At 42.9% G+C, this 27,184-nt stretch overlaps 1 protein-coding gene across 12 annotated transcripts in view; it reads right to left on the bottom strand.

The window, feature by feature from the left end:
- The window catches only part of rbfox1 (RNA binding fox-1 homolog 1), a 2,508,969-nt gene that overhangs the window by 955,539 nt on the left and 1,526,246 nt on the right, over window positions 1–27,184 (bottom strand). For 4 of the 12 annotated variants that reach the window (XM_072481254.1, XM_072481255.1, XM_072481256.1 and 1 more), the window contains one exon: window positions 23,035–23,474. The exons of 7 other annotated variants lie outside the window; for them this stretch is intronic. In XM_072481254.1, coding sequence (XP_072337355.1) covers window positions 23,035–23,052 — 18 coding nt within the window. In that variant the 5' untranslated portion in view covers window positions 23,053–23,474. Of the gene's footprint in view, window positions 1–23,034; window positions 23,687–27,184 lie in introns of those variants that run through there. One more of the 12 variants, XM_072481258.1, reaches the window with a different exon arrangement.

Genomic DNA, 27,184 nt, shown 5'->3' with positions numbered 1-27,184 from the left:
AAACGTACGATGTTTTGGCCTCAACTACTTCCTGTGGTGACGAATTCCACGGCTCACCACTCTCTGGGGAAAGAGGTTTCTCCTCATCTTTGTCCTACCTTGCGTTTTGGGGGGCAGCACAGTAGCATAGTGGTTAGCACAGTTGCTCCACAGCTCCAGGGTCCCAGGTTCGATTCCTGGCTGGGTCACTGTCTGTGTGGAGTCTGCACGTTCTCCCCATGTGTGCGTGGGTTTCCTCCGGGTGCTCCGGCTTCCCCCCACAGTCCAAAGACGTGCGGGTTAGGTGGATTGGCCATGCAAAATTGCCCTTAGTGTTAAAAAAATGTTAAGTGGGGGTTACTGGGTTACGGGGATAGGGTAGATACGTGGACTTCAGTAGGGTGCTCTTTGTAAGGGTCGGTGCAGATTTGATGGGCCGAATGGCCTCCTTCTGCACTGCACATTCTATGATTCTGTGAAATGGTCTACCCCGTATCTTCAGACTGTGTACCCAGACTGTGGCCCGCACACACCCACCATCGGAAACACGGTCTGCAAAGGTTTCCTCCGGGGGCTCCGATTTCCAACCACAGTCCAAAGATGTGCAGGTTAGGCGAATTAGCGTGCTAAATTACCCCTTAGTCTCCAAAGATGTGCAGATTAGGTGGGGTTGCGGGGGAATGGGCCGAGGTAGGGTACTCTTTCAGAGGATTGTGCAGACTCAATGGGCCGAATGGCCTCCTTCTGCACTGTAGCGATTCTATGATCCTATTATATACATAGCAGGTTAAGCTACGTGCAGATTGTGAATCATCTTGCCGATGCTAAATGTGTGGAGTAAATGTAGTTTTAAACAAAAGAGACTGCAAACTACTATTGGTGCTGTTATTGTTATTATAAATGCTTAACACAATACATTAGACTTTGCTTGTCGTTTGAACAGAGATCTTAAACGGTTTCATATCATGGCACTCTCATAGAAGATCTTACAAAGAAATGTTATATGAACATAAAATGACACAAAATGTTCCTCAGGTACTGTGCAGTGGATCTTTTCAAGTTAATTGGGCATTTCAGACTTGTCAATAATCACAATTCCTGGACTATAAGATTATCATCAGCACTCACAGAATAAAAATGATGCTTAAGTGAACACCGTTACGCTTAAAACAAAAAGAAACAAAGCGATTGTGGTAGATATTGATAAATGGTTTCTCACAGAAAAGAGGCCACAGAGACCATCGCGCAATTAAAAGGAACAAAAAGGGAACACAAAGTGATACTTTAATATTTACTAATTACATAATTAGTCAGTAAACCAGTGTGAAAAAAAACAACGATTACACCCTCTGGTGAATCATGTGATGTTATCATTCTGCTTTGTTGATACCACAATCACTGATTGTGTTTTTTTCATGAAATGGCGTTGTTTGATCTTTTCATTCCTCTTCTAACACTCCTCAAATGTGAAAAGCAATGTCCTGACAGTGCATGCCATTCATTTATATCCACGTCCAAAAAAGTAGTATTGTAAATTGTAAAGGAGGGCCGACTGGAATCAGGCTGACGGCAGCGACAGGGCTTTTAACACTGCTATTGATCAGAAGATTTCCAATGTAGAATTGGTGCAATATTTCCATTGCATTCCTTTTCAAACAGATGAAGAACAAAAAATGTCTTTTCATTGTTCGGAGTACACCATGCAGAGTATTCTTTCTCCATAACTGCCTGTTTCTTGAAATGATAGATGATCATGAATGCTATTCTATTAAATTAGCACAATTGCTTCACAGCTCCAGGGTCCCAGGTTCGATTCCCAGCTTGGGTCACTGTGTCTGTGGAGTTTGCACGTTCTCCCCGTGTGTGCGTGGGTTTACCCCGGGTGCTCCGGTTTCCTCCCACAATCCAAAGATGTGCAGGTTAGGTGGATTGGCCATGCTAAATTGCCCTTAGTGTCCAAAATTGCCCTTAGTGTTGGGTGGGTTACTGGGTTATGGGGATAGGGTGGAGGTGTGGGCTTGGGTAGGGTGCTCTTTCCAAGAGCTGGTGCAGACTCGATGGGCCGAATGGTCTCCTACTGCACTGTAAATTCTATGATCGATGAAATAAAGTGTGAACCGCAATGTATAATTTGTGCAATCTGGTTTAACTCGTTAAATACCAAGCGCCTGTGTACAGGACAGATTTGAGTGCGTTTTCAGAAAGTCCTCAAGTTTTTTATTTACCGCATGGGCAAGGCTAAAGTGCTATACATGCACATACAGTTCAGAATCCAGACCAAATAAAAAGAAAAAGGTAACACTGGAAGTGAGGCACTGTACGAAAGGTCAGGCAGATTCTGCATGTTTTGGTTTCATTCCTCATTGGAACAGATTTTGAGAGTCATAGAATTCCTACAGTGCAGAAGGTGGCCCATCGAGTCTGCACAGACCCTCTGAAAGAGCGCCCTACCTAGGCCCACTATTCATAATTTTGTTTAAGTGCTGTAAGTTTCAAGAAGGCAAGTATTGTAATCGGGAACAATCCTATAATGGAAGGGACTCCACGCCTGGATCTTTGCTCACGGATCAGATGTGCCGATTCCGGACCTGGGAAAAATGAACACGGAAGGTTGGGGGTTCGTATCGGGTAGAGCGTGCTGTCCCTAGAATGAGTGCAGAGACTGCTGGGTGTGGAGGTGGGCTGGGTGTAAGGCTTGCCTCTGTGCACTAGCACTTTATTGAAAAAGTGAACAAAATAAACAAAACAGACCTCCCCTCACAGCCCCTTACCTACCCCATGTCCCATCCACACATGCCTATGCTATCTGATGCTCCCATCCAACCTTTGTGACCCTTCATTGTCCCCATGTCACCCTATGCCCCTCTACCCATACCCTATGACCTTTCGTACCCCTGCACCACCCAATGCCCCCATGACCATCCTTTATGACGCTTCATACCATCATGTCAAAAAATGCCCTCCCATCCTCATGGCCTTTTATAGCCCGATGCCAACTTAGTGCCAACGCATGCCAAACCATGCCCCTTCACCCACCAACTTTTTCCCTTATCCCCTCCATGTCAACTCACCTGGCATCCACCATTGGCATACCTCTGGAGCCATGCTGATACAAAATAATGTGTCAATTGATAACTTTGCAATTTAAAAATTAAATACATTGAAATTCTTTCAATAAACTTCTTATACGAACATACATATGAATTGAGACCAGGAGTAGGCCAGTTGACTCTGCCATTCAATAAGATCATGGCTGATCTGATTGTGGCCTCAAACTCCACATTCTGCCTCCTCCCAATAACATTTACCTCACTTGTTAGTGAAGGATCTATCTGCCTTTGCCTTAAAAATATTCAGTGACTCTGCCTACACAGCTCTCTGTGACCGAGAGTTCCAAAGATTCACGACCCTCAGAAGAAAAATTCTCCTCATCAGCACCTTAAATGGGAGACCCCTTATTTTTAAACTGTATGCCCTAGTTCTAGTCTCTCCGACAAAAAAAAGTTTCACTTGACTACTTAATCTCTTATAAGAACAATTTATATTCTATAACCACTTGGAGCTGTCAATCAAACTGTTCACTTAAAAGGTCATGGTGAGGTTGGAAAGTCAGTCATGCAGTACAAGTCATACAATGATACACCTTGGGCTTATGTCAACAGAGTGAAATATCAACCACTGATTTAGTTTTTTTAAACTTCATACTTTCAAAAGAAAATTTGAAGCCCAGATTATTGAATACCTTAACAGCTGTGGCTGTTCCAAAGAGTTTTGACAGTTCTTTAACAACTTGATATGTCTTTGACAGTTTGACAGTTCATTGCCAGCTTTGACAGTCACAGTGAATTTATGCACTTTTTACATACCATCATGCCTCCTTTTAATTATCCAATGGGTACCTTACCTCTACCAAAGGGCATCTGGACTGTCCAAAAGGTGTCCCAGGACCATACCCAAAGGGATATTTTCTCAAAAATGGTACCCTGGCTATCCAAACAAACCATGAGGTACAGACCTGCTCTTACCATATAATCTGCACACTTTGGATTCTAGATACATACCTCACCAAAACTACACAGCTGCTGATTTGTATGGGCATCTGCCACCGTGAAGAACGGATGTGTCATTTATTATTTGTTCCCTTTCCCTTGTCTGTGAAAATGGTGGATGCTAGTGTAGGGGGCAGAACTTCTGGATTCGGACCTCTGCTGACATTTCCAGTCAGAACGAGAGACCCGTCTTCGTGAAAATACAGGGCTGGACCTATATGAATGTGTGAAGATGTTTTCTAAGTGGAACATATTGAGAAATGTTGAGTACCGATAGGAAGTTCTAAACCTGCAATTAAGTCAAGGGATCCAAAGATGTCATAATCCCAACAAATGCAGCTCAAAATAATTTGGTTCATCATTAAAGTTTAGGATTTAATTGCCCCCCAGTTCATGTGTAAAGGTCTCACTTATCTTCTAGTTTCCAGCTTTGATTTTATTATGGGCCAGGGCTTAGAAACTCCAAAGTGTATTATGGAGTTTACCTGACCTACAACGTTTATGTTGAATTTGGCTCGGATGAGCACAAAAGCCTTTGTTTCAGGTCTGATTCATCAGACTCCCTAGACACTTTAATCAAAACAAGGTTTATTTGAAGAATATAGTTAACATATATATATATAAACACACAGCAAGAATTTTTATCAGCTCCAAACATAAAGACCCCACACAGCTACAGTAATCTATGTGTAACACTTAATGAATTCCCCCTTAACTGTTCCAATTCAATAACAAAATCCAATAAACCAAACCCCTATTCAAAGGTGTAGCCCAGCACACTTCATTCTCTGAATGGGATTATCATAGATAGATTATCATAGAATTTACAGTGCAGAAGGAGGCCATTCAGCCCATCGAGTCTGCACCGGCTCTTGGAAAGAGCACCCTACCCAAGGTCAACACCGCCACCCTATCCCCATAACCCAGTAACCCCACCAACACTAAGGGCAATTTTGGACACTAAGGGCAATTTATCATGGCCAATCCACCTAACCCGCACATCTTTGGACTGTGGGAGGAAACCGGAGCACCCGGAGGAAACCCACGCACACACGGGGAGGATGTGCAGACTCCGCACAGACAGTGACCCAAGCCAGAATCGAACCTGGGACCCTGGAGCTGTGAAGCAATTGTGCTATCCACAAGGCTACCATGCTGCCCCAAATTGGGACTGGTCTTTTTCCTGAAATTCTGATCCAGTCTCAACCAGCAGATTCAAACTCCTTCCAGAAAGCAAACTATATATTTTAAGTTACCAAGGCAGGTAGCCACAACCTGTTTACTCCTGGAACAGTTTTAAAAATGAAAATATAGAAAGACAGGGAAAAACACTGCTTTCTCCTCAAGTCCACAGCAGTCAAACTGAAACTGAAACCAAAAACCTCACAGCCACAGCCCAGCTCCACCTACAAAATGACATCACTGAAGCCATGTAATGAGACAAAAACCTTTCTTAAATGGACACTCCCATGATAATGAAGAGTGTACATGCAAAGTACCATTACCTTGCTATTAATCACTTTGTGAAAATCGTGGCATTGCCAGGATTTTCCATTTTTATTTCAGATTTCCAGCACTTATTATTCTTCTTTTTATCAGTTCACGTTTATAAATTCATATGCCTCATGTGTGGAAAAAAAACCCACCATGACAACACCCTTAAATGCTGTTGCTTTGCTTCAATGGTCAGCATGGGTGAAGTGCATTACACAACACTGACTCATTCACGCTGGCAATTTCCTCCAGAATGGGAGTGCCAAAAACATGTGCGAATGGGAGACATGCAGGTGCCATTCACACATTCTGTGTGTGTAACTGCAGTAGTTGGGCACTCCTTGTTGCAACAAGAACTGCAACAAGAACTGGTGTTCACAATCCATTTTGCCAGGCCACATGTTAAATGTATTAGTACAAATCAAACAGTCAATTTGTTATGCGCATGATTTTAACCTCACACGGTACCGTTCTATAGCAATGCAATTACTTTATTTTTCTGTGTGATCTCCAGCTTTTTGCAAGCATAATATGTGCCTTAGGGTTTCACATGCATAATTTATGGCCTGGAACTTAAGGGGAGGTGGTGGCGTAGTAGTATTGTCTCTGGGTTAGTCATCCAGAGACCCGGAGAAGTGCTCTGGGGACCAGAGTTGGAATCCCACCACAGCTGAAATTTGAATTAAAATTTTCAATTAAGATTGAATGGTGACATGGGTCATAAAAACCCAGCTGCAGTGAGTGAGACTCTGGAGTTGAGGTAAGTGTGGGAGTTTAAGAGAATAAATCTTAATCTTTTACCTTCCTAAAATCTAACACAAATTGCTGGTAATTGAAGGGTTTATGCCCTTCAGACATTTGAGCATCTTTTCAGTCTTAAAGTAAAAACAAGGGGCACGACCTACCGGCTGCATTGCACCCGAACAGGGGCACAACCCGGCCGGTAGATGCTGGGGGAGGCCTCCTGCGGGCTTCCTGACAGCCAGTACACCTCGTGAGATGTACCCAGACCTCACAGGGCATCACGGTGGGTGAAACCAAGCCTTGTATGCCTAAGTAGGTTTAGAACCTCCTTAGGCATGCTCATCCAGGATCTAGTGGGCTCCTGGCATCTTCCGGCCTCCCCAGAGATCCCAGCCATGCACCGTACAGTACTGGTCCACACAACATGGACCAGAAGAAACGGCACCCTGATGGTCTACCGGGCCATCGGCGGCCCCTGGGTGGCCAGGGGCAGCACAGGGTGGCCCCCTGGCACTCTCCCTTTAACACAGGCACCTTAGCTCTGCCACCCTGGCACTGCCAAGGTGTCTGAGTGGCATTACAAAGCCAGCAGGAGCACTGCAAGGTGCCAGGGTGGCAGTCCCAGGGTGCCCGGGTGCCGTAGGTGGCACAGCCAAGGGACAGGGCCTGAGGGGAGCCATGCCCATGAAATAAAGTCGAGAGAGCGTTTAAAGGGTGAGGGGGGGTGCAAGGTGAGTATGAAGGGGCCTTCAGAAAGTTGGGAGGGGTTGAAGAGTGGGGCTCCTGTAAGGGGGGGGGGGGGGGGGGCTCAAAAGGGAATGCGAGAAGGCCTGAAAACGGGGGCCATCAGCAACCCCATAGAGGGGTGTTATCACTCGGGGGAGCGTGGGGTTGTGCCCATGTATATGAAGAGCGGCACTGCCTGTGGGTGGGGGCGGGTGGGGGGGCTTTCAAGCTCACTTAGAGATCGGGATGCCCTTTCAAAATGGCGGCCTGATCTCTGAGGAGCCGGCCTACCCAGCGCATTCAGCTCCCCAGTGACGAAAATAATTCTAAGTATGGGCTAGCTTGGTGAGAAACTCCCCAGAGTTCACAAAAATGACTAAGTGTGGTTAGATAGCGATGGGGAAACTCATTGACAGAGGTCAGGGAGAAACGCCTAGCAAAACCCACCATAAATAATAAATAATCTTTAATGTCACAAGTAGACTTACATTAACACTGCAATGAAGTTACTGTGAAAAGCCCCTAGTCGCCACATCCCGGCGCCTGTTCAGATATACAGAGGGAGAATTCAGAATTCTCAGCTGGTACGGGCATCATACCCACACTGCTGGCCTTGTTCTGCATCACAAACCAGCTGTCTAGCCCACTGAGCTAAACCAGACACTTAAAAACTTTTCCGCTAGATCGCGGCCAAGGCCTCTTCGTGGGGAAAGCCGGAGGAGTTAATTAAGGAATTTAGTACTAGCTAAGGCTGGTTCCTGAAGCAGGAGAGCCTGATAGTATAAAAACAGGCCTCAAAAGTGCAGTCTGCACAGAATATGAGCTGTAGTGAGTGAGACTCTGGAGTTGAGGTAAGTGTGGGATATTAGAGGAGTAGGGGAGGGAGGTATTGCTGCATCTTGCTTCCCTTACTACATCCACAGGTCAGTGGAGCAGGAGCAGACCAAGGCCAGAGAGTTGGGAGATTAATTGCAGCAGTCCTGCAGCATCCAGTGAACACGCCCATGTATTATCACAGGTAAGTGTGAGTATTTCTCACTTCTACCTTTTCAGACTTGCTTTGAATATGAAGGCTAGGTTGTAAAAGTTAGTGTGAAAACTAAAGATCAATAGTAAAATTAAAAATCTAATTAAATAAAATGGGAATGGAGGGCAAGGCGATATGTAGTAGCTGCAGCATGTGGGAGATGATGGATCCATTATGGTTCATAGCAACCACATCTGTAGCACGTGTTGGTTGCTCGAGGAACTTCGGCTCAAAGTTGAAGAGCTGGAGTCTGAGCTTCAGACATTGCGACACATCAGGGTGGGGAGTGTTATCTGAATGCTGTATTTCAGAAGGCAGTCACACCGCTTATGTTAACTATCTTTAATTTATTCAGTGGTCAGGGACCAGAGGGTGTGACTACAAGTGAGGTAAGTCGAGGGATCCAAGTGCTAGCACTGCAGGAAACTCAGCCCTTGCCCTTGTCCAACAGGTTTGAGATTCTTGCCCCCTATGCGGATGAGAGCAGGGACTGTAAGGAGGTCGAGCAAAATGACTATAGCACCGTGGTGACTAAGTGACACATTAAGCCATTAAAGTGGGGGGAGAAAAGAGAAATGTAGCCGTAGCCGGGGATAGTATAATTAGGGGAATAGACACTGTTCTCTGTAGCCAGGATCGAGTGTCCCGACGGCTGGAACATCTGCTTCAGGCTGGTGAGGAACCTACAGTGGAAACGGGAGGATCCTGTGGTCGCAGCCCATATAGGTACCAAAGACATAGATAGAATGAGGAAAGGGTTTCTGCATAGAGAGTTTGAGAAGCTAGGCACTAAATGTAGCAACAGAAACTGAGTCAGTTGCAAATTGGCATAGGGTACATAAAATTAGAGAGATGCATACATGGCTCAAAGACTGGTGTGGGAAAAGTGAGTTTTGGTTAGCGGGGTACTTGCATCAATACTGGGGAAAGTGGAGGTTGTACCATTGGGGCGACCTACATCTCAACTGTACTGGTACCAGTGTTCTCGCAAACCGCATAACTAGGGAATTAGAAAAGACTTTAAACTAAATAGAGGTGGAGCTGGTTCTGTAAAGGGGATATGTAGGCTTACAAAGCAAAAGGATATGACAGCATTACAAGGCAACTATTTAGGTAATGATACCCAGAGTGTAACAGGAAGGAACAGAGCGTACAAACAAAAAAGGGAAATGTGATAACAAGCCAAAATTAACAGTTTTTAAATGCACATCGAATTAAGCATAAAATAAATGAATTAACGACACAAATTGAGGTGAATAGATATGATCTTATAACTTTTGCAGAAATGTGGTTACAGGGAAGTCAAAACTGAGAATTAAATATTCAGGGGTTTGTGACTTTTGTAAGGACGGCTGGAAGGAAAGGGTGGTGGAGTAGCTTTGTTCGTACGAGATGGAATAAGTGCAGTAGTAAGAAATGATCTTGGATCGGAAGATGCAGAATCAATATAGGTGGAGGTAAAAAATGACAAGAGGAAGAAGACACTGGTGGGAGTAGTTTATAGGCCACCAAATAGTTGCTAAATAGTAGGATGGAGAATAAATCAGGAGATAATAAAAGCATGCAAAAAAATGCAAAACTTTAATCATGGGTGATTCTAATCTTGTAGATTGGGTAAATCAAATTGGCAGATGTGGCCCTGAGGAAGAATTCATAGAGGGTATTTGGGATAGTTTCCTAGAACTATATGTTGTGGATCCAACCAGGGATCAGGATATTTTGGATGTGTAATGAGTAATGAGGCAGGTTTAACAAACAATCTCAGAGTAAACAATCCCCTAGGAAACAGTGATCATGACATGGTAGAATTTAGCATTCTATCTGAGCATGAGAAACTTGGGTCAGAAACAACTATGCTGCACTTAAATAAGGATAATAATAAAGGAATGAGGGCAGAGTTGGCTGGAGTGGACTGGGAAAGGAGTTTAGCAGGAAAGGCAGTGAATCAGTAATGGCAGACATTTCTGAAAACAGGTCATGACACACCACAAAAATATACCCCAGTGAGGATAAAGGATTCTAGGAAGAGGATAAATCAGCTATGGTTAACCAAAGAAGTGAAGGATAGTATTAAACTGAAAGAAAAAACATACAAGGTGCCAAATATATTCAAATTCTTTCAGGTGGTAGTGAACATGGTCGATGAAGGGGAAACCAGTAGATGTAAGGCAGGATTCTTCTGCCTCCCAGCCACATGTTTCTCGGTTGCCTGCCATTTACTGGTGGTGGGATTCTCTGCTCCTGCCACTGTTAATGGGATTTCCCATTGAAGCCCCCCATGCTGTTAGGAAGCCAGAGGGCACAATGAAAGAGTAAGGGGTCACCCATTTAAGACAGAGATGAGGAGTAATTTCTTCTCGCAGAGGGCAGTGAATCTGTGGAATTCTTTACCACAGAGAGCTGTCGAGGCTGACTTGTTTAATATGTTCAGGGCTGCGATAGATAGATTTTTAATCAGTAAGGGAATCAAGGGTTATGGGGATAAGACAGGAAAGTGGGGCTAAGGATTATATCAGATCAGCCATGATCTCATTGAATGGTGGAGCAGACTCAATGACACGAGTGGCCTACTTCTGCTCCTACATCTTATGGTCCTTTAGGGAAGGAAATCTGTCGTCCTTACCTGGTCTGACCTACATATGGCTCCAGACCCACAGGAATGTGGTGGACTCTTAATAGCGGTGGGCAATAAATACTGTGATGCCCACATTCACTGAACAAAAACAAATTGCTAGCATTGTCCTTCCTTTAGGATCATTTTTAACTGGCTTTTCCATCTGATATGTTAATGCTATGTACATGCTCATTTTGCGCTAGAAGTGCTCTGCATGCCTTATTGGTAAAGGCTCCTGCATGTAAGCACATAATGAAATTAATCCCTGTTTTAGGCCAACTTTGTAACATTAAAATAGTTGCATTCAGGAAAAGCAGGCCTACATGCAAACTCAAAATTTGTTTGCCACGAACTGCAATAGTTCAAGGCTATGCTTCTGTGATGTTTACAAGTGGGAACCACGAAACAACATCACCTCATTCACTGCAATCAGTATTCTCAAACATTTTGCAGCCAAAATCGATGGATCTTAAAGGAATCACCAGCGACAACCCACAGTAAGGCAAATGATAGTTTTTTTAAAAATCTCTTACTGTGGAGCCAGGAGGGTTATGCAGTGTGTGCAGTACCAGGATCATACCCAACATGAGTGCAATCCAATTTCTAGAACCACATATCACTGTTAAAAAATGAAAGAGCAACCAATTTTGACACTACAAGCTTTCACAATCTGTAAATGAATAGAAGCATAGTGTAACGATCCCAGTTGATGTTTTAACTGGATGGGAAGATCCCAGAATGGAACCCTGACTCAAAAGACCATAACATTTTTACTTTTTTATATATATATAAAAGGTGGAGGACCAGGTCCACAGGACTGCTAATTAGCTTCAACAACAAGAAAAATCCGTCGTACCCGGGCCTGCTTCACGCCGTCGTGAAACGCGACGGCGTTCACGATGGCGCGAACACTTGGGCTCAAAATTGGAGAATTTCCCCCACTGCTCGTCAATAGTTTTGTTTAGTCATTTGTTAAAGTAAAAGTCTTGAAATGTGAAATCTTATTGCATCATTCTTTCAGCTTGTACTGGAAGTTCAAAACTCATTTTAAGAGTTATCAGTCTCTCTGGAGATCAAAACAGGAGTTTCAAAGTGGGAACGCCCCCTTTGTGCACAAGCTGTGGCCCATGTTCTCTTGAAAATAAACCAGGAAAAGGCAAGCAGTTAAAGAATAAATGTCAAGTATTCTGTGAGAGCGGAAGTCAGTGATATGGGGCTATCAACCTGAAAAAGTGGAGGAAAGGGCTTCATGATTGTGCATGAAATAACACCTGGTAAGCAACAATGCAAGGTGACAGGTTTGTGCCCTCTTAACCAGAGGGCATTGTGAAGGGTTAGTTGTATAGATTTTACTTTCAAAGGGTGGAGAGCATGCTGGCGATCAAGTTGATCTCCCTCAAACTAACATTGCCAATAGCAAATTATCTATAGTTAAAAAAACAAAGGTAATTGTAATGAATTTATATTTGTATTGGTAAACATTAGAAATCAGGTATCGTTTCAAGTGAGTTTGATTTCCGGTTTCTATGTCTGGAAGGATAAACCTAAAGTTAGATTCATACAGGACAAAGGTGTTTGTATGTGTGGAGGTTGGCTAAAATCCAACTGTGTTTTTCAATTGTGCATATAGAGGGCTACAGCGTGAAGAATAAATCTTCACGCTGTAGATTTACAGGTGCCTTTTTGGAGATCTAAGATGCCTGTTGGGAGAGATCAGATTCCCTTTGAGTGAGGTAAGATGTCTTTTGCGATTGTTCAAAGTTAACTTTGTATAAACTGTATAACTGTATAAACTCATTGGAACTGTAAGGTAATTTGAACAGTCAAGACTATCAGGAAGTTTAAATGTCCTGCCCATTAAATATTAGGAAAAAAACTGCAGTATTAAAAATGATTCTTGCTACTTTACCGTCAGTTGACCAGTGGGATATCTGTCAGTTCATAGTTTGATTTGCAGCTCCAAGTGGTTATAAATTCTTTGACATGGGACTATAAAGTGTTCCCATTTTTTTTTAGCTGAAACAATTTGAATGCCAATCTTGTTTTTTAAATGGATTTCATAATATCTTCTGAAAGAAAAGCCATTAAGCTAGGGTTTGATTTCTGATAGTCTTATTTGTATCTGTGTTTTCATGTTACCATTCAAAGGTAAAGAGATAGATACAGGAAAAAAGCCTATCTAATTAGCTGTAGTCCAGATCTGGAAGAAAGATGATCTGTTGTGCATGACGTACAATTAAGATGACCCCTATTTAAATCTTTGCCACAATAATGGACATTGGGAATAGGTAGCAGATAGTCCAAAATATTAGTTTGGGGTCTTCATGCAGTTACAACTTCAGATACAAGACTCCAAGTCAGTGGCAGAAGCCAGCTGTACCTCAAATTGAGCAAATACTTTACTGTATGGTGACTAAAAATACTTTTATTCCTTTGCTCATTTGTCATAAATGAGTGTCCAAACAGGGAAAGAAGCGACTCAGAATTTGGAACAGTTGCTGTGTGAAGGAGCACACTGAGATGGATGTCTAATTACAGTTTGTAAAATTGCAGGGGGATCACCTCCATGTTCCAATCTGAAGTAGATCACAGAAGATATTGGGTGAAAATACAGGATTTTTTTGTTCAATTGGAAATGCACAGCTTTCCATCAGCAACATAGAACATAGAAAATACAGCACAGAACAGGCCCTTCGGCCCACGATGTTGTGCCGAACCTTTGTCCTAGATTAATCATAGATTATCATTGAATTTACAGTGCAGAAGGAGGCCATTCGGCCCATTGAGTCTGCACCAGCTCTTGGAAAGAGCACCCTACTCAAAGTCAACACCTCCACCCAACACTAAGGGCAATTTTGGACACTAAGGGCAATTTATCATGGCCAATCCACCTGCACATCTTTGGACTGTGGGAGGAAACCGGAGCACCCGGAGGAAACCCGCGCAGACACAGGGAGGATGTGCAGACTCCGCACAGACAGTGACGCAAGCCGGAATCGAACCTGGGACCCTGGAGCTGTGAAGCAATTGTGCTATCCACAATTTTACCGTGCTGCCCTTAAGAACAAGTAAATCTACACTATATAATTTTACCGTAATCCATGTACCTATCCAATAGCTGCTTGAAGGTCCCTAATGTTTCCGACTCAACTACTTCCACAGGCAGTGCATTCCATACCCCCACTACTCTCTGGGTAAAGAATCTACCTCTGACATCCCCCCTATATCTTCCACCATTCACCTTCAATTTATGTCCCCTTGTAATGGTTTGTTCCATCCGGGGAAAAAGTCTCTGACCGATAACAGCCCTCCTTACTATCCTCAACTCCACCAATCTTCATATCGTCTGCAAATTTACTGACCCACCCTTCAACTCCCTCATCCAAGTCATTAATGAAAATCACAAACAGCAGAGGACCCAGAACTGATCCCTGCGGTACGCCACTGGTAACTGGGATCCAGGCTGAATATTTGCCATCCACCACCATTCTCTGACTTCTATCGGTTAGCCAGTTTGTTATCCAACTAGCCAAATTTCCCACTATCCCATGCCTCCTTACTTTCTGCAGAAGCCTACCATGGGGAACCTTATCAAATGCCTTACTAAAATCCATGTACACTACATCCACTGCTTTACCTTCATCCACATGCTTGGTCACCTCCTCAAAGAATTCAATAAGACTTGTAAGGCAAGACCTACCCCTCACAAATCCATGCTGACTATCCCTAATCAAGCAGTGTCTTTCCAGATGATCAGAAATCCTAACCTTCAGTACCCTTTCCATGACTTTGCCTACCTCCGAAGTAAGACTAACTGGCCTGTAATTCCCAGGGTTATCCCTAGTCCCTTTTTTAACAGGGGCACGACATTCGCCACTCTCCAATCCCCTGGTACCACCCCTGTTGACAGTGAAAACGAAAAGATCATTGCCAACGGCTCTGCAATTTCATCTCTTGCTTCCCATAGAATCCTTGGATATATCCCGTCGGGCCCGGGGGACTTGTCTATCCTCACGTTTTTCAAAATGCCCAACATATCTTCCTTCCGAACAAGTATTTCCTCGAGCTTACCAGTCTGTTTCACACTGTCCTCTCCAGCAATATGGCCTCTCTCATTTGTAAATACAGAAGAAACGTACTCGTTCAAGACCTCTCCTATCTCTTCAGACTCAATACACAATCTCTCGCTACTGTCCTTGATCGGTCCTACCCTCACTCTAGTCATTCTCATATTTCTCACATATGTGTAAAAGGCCTTGGGGTTTTCCTTGATCCTACCCGCCAAAGATTGTTCATGCCCTCTCTTAGCTCTCCTAATCCCTTTCTTCAGTTCCCTCCTGGCTATCTTGTATCCCTCCAACGCCCTGTCTGAACCTTGTTTCCTTGGCCTTACATAAGTTTCCTTTTTCCTCTTAACAAGACATTCAACCTCTCTTGTCAACCATGGTTCCCTCACTCGACCATCTCTTCCCTGCCTGACAGGGACATACATATCAAGGACACGTAGTACCTGTTCCTTGAACAAGTTCCACATTTCACTTGTGTCCTTCTCTGACAGCCTATGTTCCCAACTTATGCACTTCAATTCTTGTCTGACAACATCGTATTTACCCTTCCCCCAATTGTAAACCTTACCCTGTTGCACGCAGCTATCCCTCTCCATTACCAAAGTGAAAGTCACAGAATTGTGGTCACGATCTCCAAAATGCTCCCCCACGAACAAATCTATCACTTGCCCTGGTTCATTACCAAGTACTAAATCGAATATTGTCCCTCCTCTGGTCGGACAATCTACATACTGTGTTAGAAAAGCTTCCTGGACACACTGCACAAACACCACCCCATCCAAACTATTTGATTTAAAGAGTTTCCACTCAATGTTTGGGAAGTTAAAGTCACTCATGACTACTACCCTGTGACTTCTGCACCTTTCCAAAATCTGTTTCCCAATCTGTTCCTCCACATCTCTGCTACTATTGGGGGGCCTATAGAAAACTCCTAACAAGGTGACTGCTCCTTTCCTATTTCTGACTTCAACCCATACTACCTCAGTAGGCTGATACTCCTCAAACTGCCTTTCTGCAGCTGTTATACTATCTCTAATTAACAATGCCACCCCCCCCACCTCTTTTACCACCCTCCCTAATCTTATTGAAACATCTTTAACCAGGGACCTCCAACAACCATTTCTGCCCCTCTTCTATCCAAGTTTCCATGATGGCCACCACATCGTAGTCCCAAGTACCATCCAGGCCTTAAGTTCACCCACCTTATTCCTGATGTTTCTTGCGTTGAAGTATACACACTTCAACCCGTCTCCATGCCTGCAAGTACTCTCCTTTGTCAGTGTTCCCTTCCCCACTGCCTCATTACACGCTTTGGCGTCCTGAATAACGGCTACCTTAGTTGCTGGACTACAAATCCGGTTCCCATTCCCCTGCCAAATTAGTTTAAACCCTCCCGAAGAGTACTAGAAAACCTCCCTCCCAGGATATTGGTGCCACTCTGGTTCAGATGCAACCCGTCCTGCTTGTACAGGTCCCACCTTCCCCAGAATGCGTTCCAATTATCCAAATACCTGAAGCCCTCCCTCCTACACCATTCCTGCAGCCACGTGTTCAGCTGCACTCTCTCCCTATTCCTAGCCTCGTTATCACGTGGCACCGGCAACAAACCAGAGATGACAACTCTGTCTGTCCTGGCTTTTAACTTCCAGCCTAACTCCCTAAACTCATTTATTACCTCCACACCCCTTTTCCTACCTACGTCGTTGGTACCAATGTGCACCATCTTGCCTTTTCTACCGAGCGTCCAAGGTAGTGCCAGCTCAGAATCGTTACCCTTTGGTACAGTGTAATAAAATGCAGAGTGCCAATGTAAAATATGCTGTATAATTTCAAATATGAGAATTCCTGAGACTGGATGACAGCACATCGCCCACCAGGAATTTGTTGTTTTAAAGAACAATAATTTGAAGTTCACTTAATAAAGGCTCCTGAATTTCGAGTGAAGGGAGATTTAGAAATCAAAAGGGGAAAGGTCAAGACATCAGAACAGTATCGTGATGTAGGCAAAGAAAAGCAGAGTGGGACAGAGAGTCTGACAAAAATTGTACATCAACGAACAAGGTCATTGCAGACAATAGAAGTAAAACAATGAAACTAAAAGTTCTTTACCTGAATACATGAAACATCTGCAAATAGCTGATGAACTAATGGTACAATTAGAGATAAATGATTTAAATTTATAATATAATAATCTTTATTATTATCACAAGTAGGCTTACATTGATGCTGCAATGAAGTTACTGAGAAAAGCCCCTAGTCACCACATTCTGGTGCCTAGTCGAGTACACTGAGGGAGAATTCAGGCTGTTCAATTTACCTAACAGCGCATCTTTCGGGGCTTATCATAGAATTTACAGTGCAGAAGGAGGCCATTCGGCCCATCGAGTCTGCACCAGCTCTTGGAAAGAGCACCCTACCCAAAGTCAACACCCTCACCCTATCCCCATAACCCAGTAACCCCACTCAACACTAAGGGCAATTTTGGACACTAAGGGCAATTTATCATGGCCAATCCACCTAACCTGCACATCTTTGGACTGTGGGAGGAAACCGGAGCACCCGGAGGAAATCCACGCAGACACGGGGAGAACGTGCAGACTCCGCACAGACAGTGACCCAAGTGGGAATCAAACCCGGGACCCTGGCGCTGTGAAGCAACTGTGCTGACCACTGTGCTACCGTGCGCCCCTAATTTCATCTCCATTACAGAGGCATGGTTGACAGGTGATCAAGGATGGGGAGTAAATATTCCAGGGTACATAATATTTCGGAAAGACAGGCAGAATGGCAAAGGAAGAGGGTTGCCCTGACAGTGAAAGATGACAAAAGGACACTTGTGAGAATGGATCGGGCCACAGAAGGTCATGAAGTTGAATCAGTATGGGTAGAAATTAGGAATAGCAAGAGTCAGAAAGCACTGATGGGAGTAGTTTATAACAGCAGGAGAGAGCATTAAACAATAAATTATTGGAGCTTGTAACAAAAGACAATATAATTCAATCTTCATATAGACTTGGACAAGTAAATTGGGCACAGTAAGAAGTCTTACAATACCAAGTAAATTGGGAAGAGTGGTTTAGAAGATGAGTTTGCAGAATCGTTTTGTGACAGTATTACATCGTGGAACCAATCAGGGATTAAACTATCTGAGAAGTAGTATTGCATAATTACAAGTAAAGGGAAATAGTGATCATAATACCCTGTCAAATTTGAAAATTACATACACCAAACAAGAATCTTAAGGAATCGAATATCTTAAACTATCTCACAAGAAACTTCAATTCAAGCAGAGCCCATTCCATAGGTAGGAGGGGGGAATTGGCCAAGATTAATTGGATAAATAGACTAAATGGTATGGAAATAAATGAAGCATTCCAAGAAAAAATTCAAAATTTTCAACAAAACTACATTCCTTTGTAAAACAAAAACTCACCCAGAAAGTTCAATATTGTATTAGATTTTTTAAAATCAGTAAAATATCTGAGGATTGGAAGTGTCATAGAAACCAGCAATTGAGTAAGGAAATTAATAGCAGCAGAGAAAAAAATGTTGGGAAAACCTGAGAAACTAATATCCGATAAATCTCCGGGGCCTGATGGTCTATGCCATAAGGTTCTCGATGAGGTAGTGGCAGAGATAGTGGATGCGCAAGATAGGATTTTCCAAAATTCCTTAGATTTGGGAATGGTCCCATCAGATTGGAAGCAGACATCGCTTCTTAAGAAGGGAGAGAGAGAAAAGCAGGGAACTACTGGCCAGTTAGCCTAACATCAGTTGTTGGGAGAATTCTGGAACCTATTATTAAGGAAGCTGTAACAGTGTACTTGGGATAACAAAATGGTAGATGGAGTATAACGTGGGGAAGTGTGAAGTTATGCATTTTGGTCATGAGGACCGAAAAGCTGAATATTCTTTAAAAGATAAGAAATTTGTAAGTGTCAATATTCACAGAGACTTGGGTGTGCTTGTACGAGGAACGCTGAAAGTTGGCATGCAGGTGCAGCAAGCAATTAGAAAGGCAAATTACATATCGGCCTTTATTGCAAGGGGATTGGAGGAATGAAGACGTTTTGTTACAGTTGTACAGGGTATCGGTGAGACCTTATCAGGAATAGTTTGTGCAGTTTTGATCTCCACATTTAAGAAAGGATATACTGGCATTGGAGACGGTACAGAGAAGGTTCACTAAATGGGTCCGTGGTATCAACGGGTTGCCCTATAATGAGGGGCTAAATAAATTGGGCCTATATACTCTGGAGCTTAGAAGAATATGAAGTAATCTCATCGAAACCAACTAAATTCTGAAGGGGCTTAATAGGGTGACCACTGAGAGATGTCTTCCATTGGTCGGGGTATCGGAAACATGCGGACACACTCTCAGAATAAGAGGTTGATCATTTACGACTGAGATGAAAAGAGATTACTTCACTCAATGGGCTGTGAATCTTTGAAATTTTCGACCCCAAAGGGTTGTGAATGCTCCATCGTTGAATACATTTGAGGCTAAAAATCTTTTTGTCTCTTAGGGAAACAAGGGTTATGGGGAGCAGGTGGGAAAATTGAGTTGAAGCCCAAAATCAGCTATGATTGTATTGATTGGCAGAGCAGAGTCAGCAGGCCAAATGTCCTACTCCTGCTTCAATTTCTTGTGTTAAATGCTTACTGCACAGTCAAACAAAGCTCTCAGTGAAAAATAACATTGGGGGAAAGACCATAGTCGCACACTATAACCTTTGACCCAAGGGATAAATGTCACTTGACAGTATAATCACATTATTTATTCTCAGAAGTCAAACACATATTTTGTAATGTAATTGCATCTGTTAAGTGTTTAAAAGTTTACCAATAAATGTTATGCTCGCATATAGTGCTTAGAAATAAATGACCAGTCTGCAATATTCAAAGTTCAATCCATTTAATCACGCACACTGTAAATTGAGTTTAAATTAACATGTTCTATTATCAGAAAAGCACATTGGTGATATGTAAAGCATGACAGGCACTTGCTAACCTTACAATATTCAGTCTATTGAGGAATGAGAACACAAATGGTTGTGGAAGATTTCCCGTTTGCATCAGCAATACATGTTTGTCCCATGCCTCGCTTGAAATTTTCATATTATGGGAGCAAATGGAATACTGGTCTATTGAATTTTACACTCAGGTCAGAATTCTACTTGAATGAGGTACACATTGCTCTGGAGTCAGCTGTACAGGATTACTTTAACACACCTCGGCTCACGGCACATACTGTGATCCTTGACATGCTCCAGCCTTCTTTGGCAAAGTGTAGAATGTACAGCTAAGTACTTTGAAGACAAGAAATAATTCGCAGAAAATGTGTGTGTCAACAAATAGCTTATCACACTATAAACTGGGACCTTTATGTCAGAGGGGAAGAGGTACACACATATGCAGTCACCTGAAAGAGAGTTTGAGAGTTGTGCTTGCAAGGGAGTGATGAATTGTTCAAAGTCAATGTTGAGCATGGGATTTTAACTATTTTTCACTTTAGTAGGAGGGCAATTTTGTAAAGATTCTGAACTTGTTTTAGTTTTTTTTAGGTAGGGTTTTTCTGGTGTCTAAAGCTGCGTGCACTCGGATCAGAAACATTCTGTGTACCATTGTAACAGTCTCTAACTCTGGCTAAACACAGTGCAATTATTCTTCAAAAAAGACTGAAAATAAGTGTACTTAGCATTCAAATGTTGTTACTTCTTACATGACAATATCCCCTCAGGCTAGTCTACATTGACTGTGTGTAATAATTAAATGCCCCCAATCTCCCACTTCACATCTTTAGCCTCTCAAAAGCATTCTTTGGTGTTATTTATCTCTTCTTTATTTTGAAAGGGGACATTCACGCTACTCAGAGTAAAGAATGTTCAGTAAAACATACGTTAGCTATGTATAAAGATTTAATTCCTGTTTGTTATTGCTCATTAAAACTGTTTAAGGTATAATGCAGGAAAACAATTGGTCTTCTCTCCCTGCATCCCTCCCACCCACCCCATGTATTTTTAATAATGGGGGCTGGTTGGCTTAAATGACTGGCATACACCAAAAGCCTGAATTTGATTCCCAGTCCAGCTGAGTTAGATTTGGAACCGACCTCCTCACCCTGTCCGAGAGAGTGGAAGGCAATGGCAAAGCACCACTGACAAAAAACTGCCAACAAAATTGTTCAGGATGAAGTATCAGTAGACAATGAGCCAAGACCCTGCCTTTGGGCAGAGCACGCACAGTGATGACATTTCTTAACATCTATAAAACAGTTACAAACACCATAAGTAGAAAATGTGGCTGTGTCCCACAAAGAGGATAATGAAATAAATCTGAAAATAATTCAGGGGTTAAATCATCCAATTCTCATTGATGGCCACAACCTATTAATCATCTAACATTATTTGATCAAAATGCGAATCTCAAATGCAAGAAAAGAATAACTGTTGAACTTAGTTGTTCAAAGAAAAACAAGAAGACAATGCTTGCTGTAGATTTTAAATATGATACAATAACCACGATTGTCACATCTTAAGCCTGACACTTATAAATTTAAATAAGCTATTGCCTATGTTTTTATTTATTTTTCAAAATAACATATCCAGCTGTGAATTGCACCTATTAATCTTGAAATAAGAAAAGTTTCTGAATCATTACCAGGTTCAGCATGAATTATTTACCATCATGCGTTCTCCTCACTAGATTGTAGAAGCATGGAAGTTAACATTACTATATGCTATTGGTCAATTTTGAATACCAGCACAATACAAAGGTTTGAATTACACAAAGAATACTCAAAAATAATTTTTTTAAGACATCCCTGGGAACTAGGAGTATGAGAGTGTTATTCAGCGAGCAAGGGACTAGCAGTGATAGTCTCATTTATTTTGTATCCTTTAAGCACTGCAGTATTTTTGATCACATCTTCAAACCTTTTATTTCCATTTAGATTTAATAGATCGAACATATTGTATGGATTTTACACTTAACTCTTGTATTTTGCAATGAAAGCATAATGTTTCTATGGGGCATCGTTTTACAGAGCGAGTTTAACAGAATTTGTGCAAAATCCATAAATGGGACAAACGTGGATCACGTGTTCAAAGTCACGAGTCGGTTTAATTTCTTTTAATCAATTCAAATGTTGGGGAATGCAGTTCAGGGTGGAACCTTCACCAGGCAGCTAGAGTTTATGAATATGAATTCCCAAAACTGCTGAGACTACTCTGTAAAAATGGAGGCTGCGAGTGTACAATAGGGCCACAGACTGATTGCAAGTAAATCAATGTGTGTACCTCAGTATGAGCGGTGACAAAGTAAATGTACAACACTTCACCTTATTACCTCAACTTCTCAGGACTGTTTAAACAAATAAGGCTCGAGATTTTAAGCGAAGCGAGAATGAAAACCCGGGCAGGTGGAACAAGCAGATAGGACCAGTACTGAACATTTGTCGAAGTCCGCAAATGCTTTCATTCTAACATATTCTATGCCATAGTTCCTGAAACATGTGTGCTGCGCATACATACCCTTGACAACTATAGGTACGAGTGCCTGCTCAATACTAATTGGCATTGCAGCAGTTTCTTTTACAACTAATGGCTAATTATTAGGTTGCATACTCTCGGTCCACCTGCTGTGTGCCAAGAGCAGCTCGGTTTATGGCTGCACAGTTGTATGTATTTTAATATGTTTGTACAGTAAGGTATATAATAGGATGAGAAATTACAGCCGTATTAGACAAAACAGCGTGGCTTCTAATTGACATGCAACCATGTATTAAAATCTGTGAGGTGCTTACATTCCCCACGTTGACTTTGATTTCACACAAATCAGTCCTGTGTCAACGTAATTTAAACCATTTTCCACATGACTTTACATAATCTAAATTATACCAAAGGTCATCGAGATTGTTAAATAATTCTGGTTAACAACACAGGTCAAAGAACAAAAGCTAATCCGCTTCAACCGCCACCCATTGCAGGGCAGCAGGTGTCATTTGGCTGAGTAAAGCAGGAAAAGAACACGTCTGGATTCTACAACTGCTGCAGTAACAACTCGGAACACAATACAGCGGCCCGTCAGCAACCCGTTAACTCACTGCACACTTATAACTTTTTAATGAAGGTTAGCTATTGATCCTCCTGGTTACGGGAGTTATTAAACACAAATCTCAAATTTAAACAAAATAAATTCACAATGTACTTCAGCACACATAGGCTGTGCAAGTCTTGTTTGCTCATAATTCTTTCCTCAATATATTTGCATTAACGTGGCTAAAGCAATAAAATACATTCCTGTCAGAAAAGCATGGAAAGAGATACTACCTACCCACAAATACATCATCATTTTGAATAGGGAATTAAGGCTCCAGCTGTGCAGTAAAGTCTCCTCTCCTGGTTAAGAATTACTGCTACAAACTGAGGAGAGAGGATACAGTTCTTCTGTTTTCTATCAGTCTTTACAGTCCTTTTTTTTTCCTGCAAACCTCTTCTTATTTCTTGGATAGACGCACACCAGCTCTCCTCCGTGTGAAGAAACTTGCTTCAGGCTGTTTTGTTTTTCCTCTTTTCACGCTCGTTCTCAATTTCTCTCTTGCTATATTTTTCTCTTGAATGCCAAGCTTATTTGGGTACGGTCCTTGGCGTGTCTCTTTAATGAGGAGGTCTGTGCACCGAAGCAGCCCACTATCCTGGTGCAGGCAGAAGTGAACAGGTGACACCACTCTCTGAGTGTCAGCCTAATTGCAGCTCTGGGATTAGAAGCCCCCTCTGCAGGGAAAAAAAAGAAGGGTGCTCAGGACTCAGACAGGGATAGAGGCACACAGGTCAGTTTTAAGTGGTGGAATGGCTCTGGCATTCAAACTATTACCATGTTTGCAGCAGACACTGTCACCTGCTGTCAAGTCCCATAAAACTCAAACTCAACACAAGGAAACCACTGCACCAAAGTCTGGAGCATGTACTGCACACAGCTTTCCCTTTATCTCTCTGACTGTACACCAGATAAAGCCAGAAAGCAGTCGGGTCAAGGTCTTCCCCAATCTTATTACACCAACACCAAAGCATTCAAGGCACTTTTCTACAGCCATCTACTGACACGACTGTGCTATTGCTGCTGCTGCTGCTTGCTGCTGCTGTTGCCTGCGAGTTGACGAGGAAACATACATTTATTTATGCATATTCAGGCTGGTCACACAAGTTAACATTTGCCTGAATAATTAAAATGCATTTGCTAAATTGAGGAATCAGTCACGGCACCAGGACATGTGGCAAATGGGTAGGCACCTACTGGAAAAGGCCTTTAACAATACTTATCAAAAGTGGTAATGTTAAAATGGAATTGAGATGATACATTAAGATGCATACAGTTAACAAACAACAATCAAGCGACACTTAGACCTACCCACCACCTCCCAATGAAAGTGCTATTGTGCATGATTACGAAGTCAGGTCTACAACAAAAATACAAAACACAATTCACTTTTGCTGGCAGAGATACACGTAATGATAGATATGTTTGTTGCAGAAGCATTTTAAAAAGATTCTGAATTTAGCATATGAAACAGAATTTTTGGTAACCTCCAAAAGCTGTTGGCAGACAATCAAACTACCTCCTGAAGCCCTAAAATGTTAGGAGAATGACAATACAGCTTCTGTTATAATCACAAGCTGTAATCAGTTCCTGCTGAAACTACAAATAGGCAAATAGAGCATCATAGAAAAAATAAAACTGCTCCCACTTGGAGATAGGCTGCATGTCAGGAATATAACCATTTGCAAATCGCAATAGTTTTGCATTCTTCCTGTGCTAACGTAAGTGGATGATATGCTACCAGAAAGTGAGACATACTGAGTTATATTTAGGATGCCACAAATCTGGGTATGCCAATTGTCCCAGTGAAAGTGCTTCACTTTCACTGATTGCATTTTGTTTCTATTACTCGAATGCAACATTTCTTTAAACAGAGCAGTCGATCAGCTTCACTCAGCTGGTAGCATTCTCACCTCTCATTTGACAGGTTGTGGGCTCAAGTCTCACTCGAGGATTCAAGTAGATAAACTGAACGAACACTTAAGTACAACACATTAGCTAGAGGTGCCATCATTTGGATAAGATGCTAAACCGAGGCCTCACCTGCCTGTTCAGGCAGACAGAAAGGATCCGAGAACGTTAGACAAAGTATAAGGCGTTCTCCTAATCACCTAGCCAACATTCCTAACAATGCCAAAAGCAGACGTGTCTCATCAGATTGTTTGGTAGACCTTGTGAGGCACACATTGATTTTCATGTTAGCCTAAATGACAATTGTGCCATGGACGTGAAGTGCCCTGGGACATCTTAAAAATGTTATAAGGCACTTTACGAATACTAGTGCTTCTTTTACTTTACTCAATTATCTGTGATATTTCTCTCATGGGCAGTTGAGGGCATGGCTGGGAAAGTGGAACTGCTGGGCGAGGATAGGGTACAAGGAGAGCAGCAGCATAGCCAACAGTAGTGAATATAACTTTGACCAGGGCAAAGAATTCAGGCAACGTTGGAGCTGAAGTAGTGCACAAGCCCAGAATTGAAGTAGGAATGGAAGACGGTCACTTTCCTATCATCTGCTAATTGGGAACAGCAAAGTTCCAGGCCTCAAAGGGACTGGGGAGGGTCAGCATTCCTGAGGCTAATGTAAGGTTTGCTGTTTAGAACCGAAATGAGAAAAAATATCTTCCATAAAAAGGTTGTGAAACTTTGGAACTCTCCACCCAGAGGGTTGTAGATGCGCCATTGTTGAATATATTTTAACACTGAGATAGACAGATTCTTGGTCTCTCAGGGAATCAATGGATATGGGGAGCAGTTGGGAAAGTGAAGTTGATGCTTAACGTTAACCCTGATCATGTTGAATCCTGGAGCAAGCTCGACAGGCCATGTGGTCTTCGCCTTCTTCTATTTCCTATGTTCTTATTTTATTTTGCCCTTTCTATTTGAATTTCTGATTTCTGAGTGTATTCATTAAGATATACTCTGTCACGAATCTTCTGTCCAGGGTCAGAATCCTTATTCTGAGCCTGAACAGATCAAGAAAATACACACTAACCTTCCATCATAATAATCTTTATTAGTGTCACAAGTAGGCTTACATTAACACTGCAATGAAGTTACTGTGAAAAGCCCCTAGTCGGCACTCGGCACCTGTTCGGGTACACTGAGGAAGAATTTGGAATGTCCAATTCACCTCACAAGCACGTCTTTCGGGACTTGTGGGAGGAAACCGGAGCACCTAGAGGAAACCCACGCAGTCATGGGGAGAAGGTGCAGACTCCACTCAGACAGTGACCCAAGCCGAGAATCGAACCCAGGTCCCTGGCGCTATGAAGCAACAGTGCTATCCACTGTGCTAATGATCCGCCCTCCTCTGATATTTCAGAACATTCTTCCAATGGAAGATCCTGCAGAACTGACTCAATTCAGGAAACCTTGAAAGAAGCATTGAAAAGGATCCGTGCAGAAACCACACCCTTTGAATGGCACTCGCTACTGTATTCTGGTAAGCAAAGAGTTTAAGTGTCCCAAAACCTCTTTGGAAATTTACGGAGAGAAGGTAAATGGGTGAAGAGTGGGTAAAGTGGGAAAGGTAAGTGGGTGAGGGGATAGGGTCTGTAAGGTCAGTGGGTAATTGGATAGGGTGGTGAGTGGTAGGGTGGATAAGGCCAGTGGATAGAGGTCGGGTGGGGAAGGAGTTAAGTGGGTGAAGAGATGTATAAGGAGGTAAAATTGGTGAGGGGGTAGAGGGTTAAGGTCAGGCCAGGCTGAGTCCAGGGGGAGTCGGGCTTCATGGGGGGGTGGGGGAGGGGGGGGGGGGGTTGGAGTCAGAGGGAGGGGCAGGAGTGGGTAGTCAGTTGAGTCTGGGGTCACGGGGATAGTCAGATGGTTGAGGAGGGGATGTCAGGCGATTAGATCGGGTCAATGGGGAGGGTTTGGGGTCAGTGAGGTAATCAGGTGGTCAGAATGGAAGTTGTCAAGGGAATGGCAGGTGCTGAGGTTGGATCATGCCATGTTGGGGGGTAGTTGGGTGGCACGTAGCACAGTGGTTAGCACTGTCGCTTCACAGCGCCAGGGTCCCAGGTTCGATTCCCGGCTTGGGTTGCTGTCTGTGCGGAGTCTGCATGTTCTCCCCGTGTCTGCATGGGTTTCTTCCGGGTGCTCCGGTTTCCTTCCACAAGTCTCAAAAGACGTGCTGTAGGTAATTTGGATGTTCTGGATTCTCCCTCCGTGTACCCGAACAAGCACCGGAATGTGGCGACTAGGGGCTTGTCACAGTAACTTCATTGCAGTGTTAATGTAAGCCTACTTGTGACAATAAAGATTATTATTATTATAGTCAGAGGGTCAGGTGGAAGTCAGTGCTTTGTGGAGTCAGGTGGTGGGGGTTAGTCAGGTTGGGGCATCATGGTGGAGTTGGAGGGTCAAGGGAATAGCTGGCTGGTCA

Source organism: Scyliorhinus torazame, chromosome 17, assembly GCF_047496885.1.
Source record: "Scyliorhinus torazame isolate Kashiwa2021f chromosome 17, sScyTor2.1, whole genome shotgun sequence".
Lineage (NCBI taxonomy): Eukaryota > Metazoa > Chordata > Chondrichthyes > Carcharhiniformes > Scyliorhinidae > Scyliorhinus > Scyliorhinus torazame.
The sequence above is the reverse complement of the archived record's forward strand: the minus strand, read 5'-3'. Positions and strand labels throughout refer to the sequence as shown.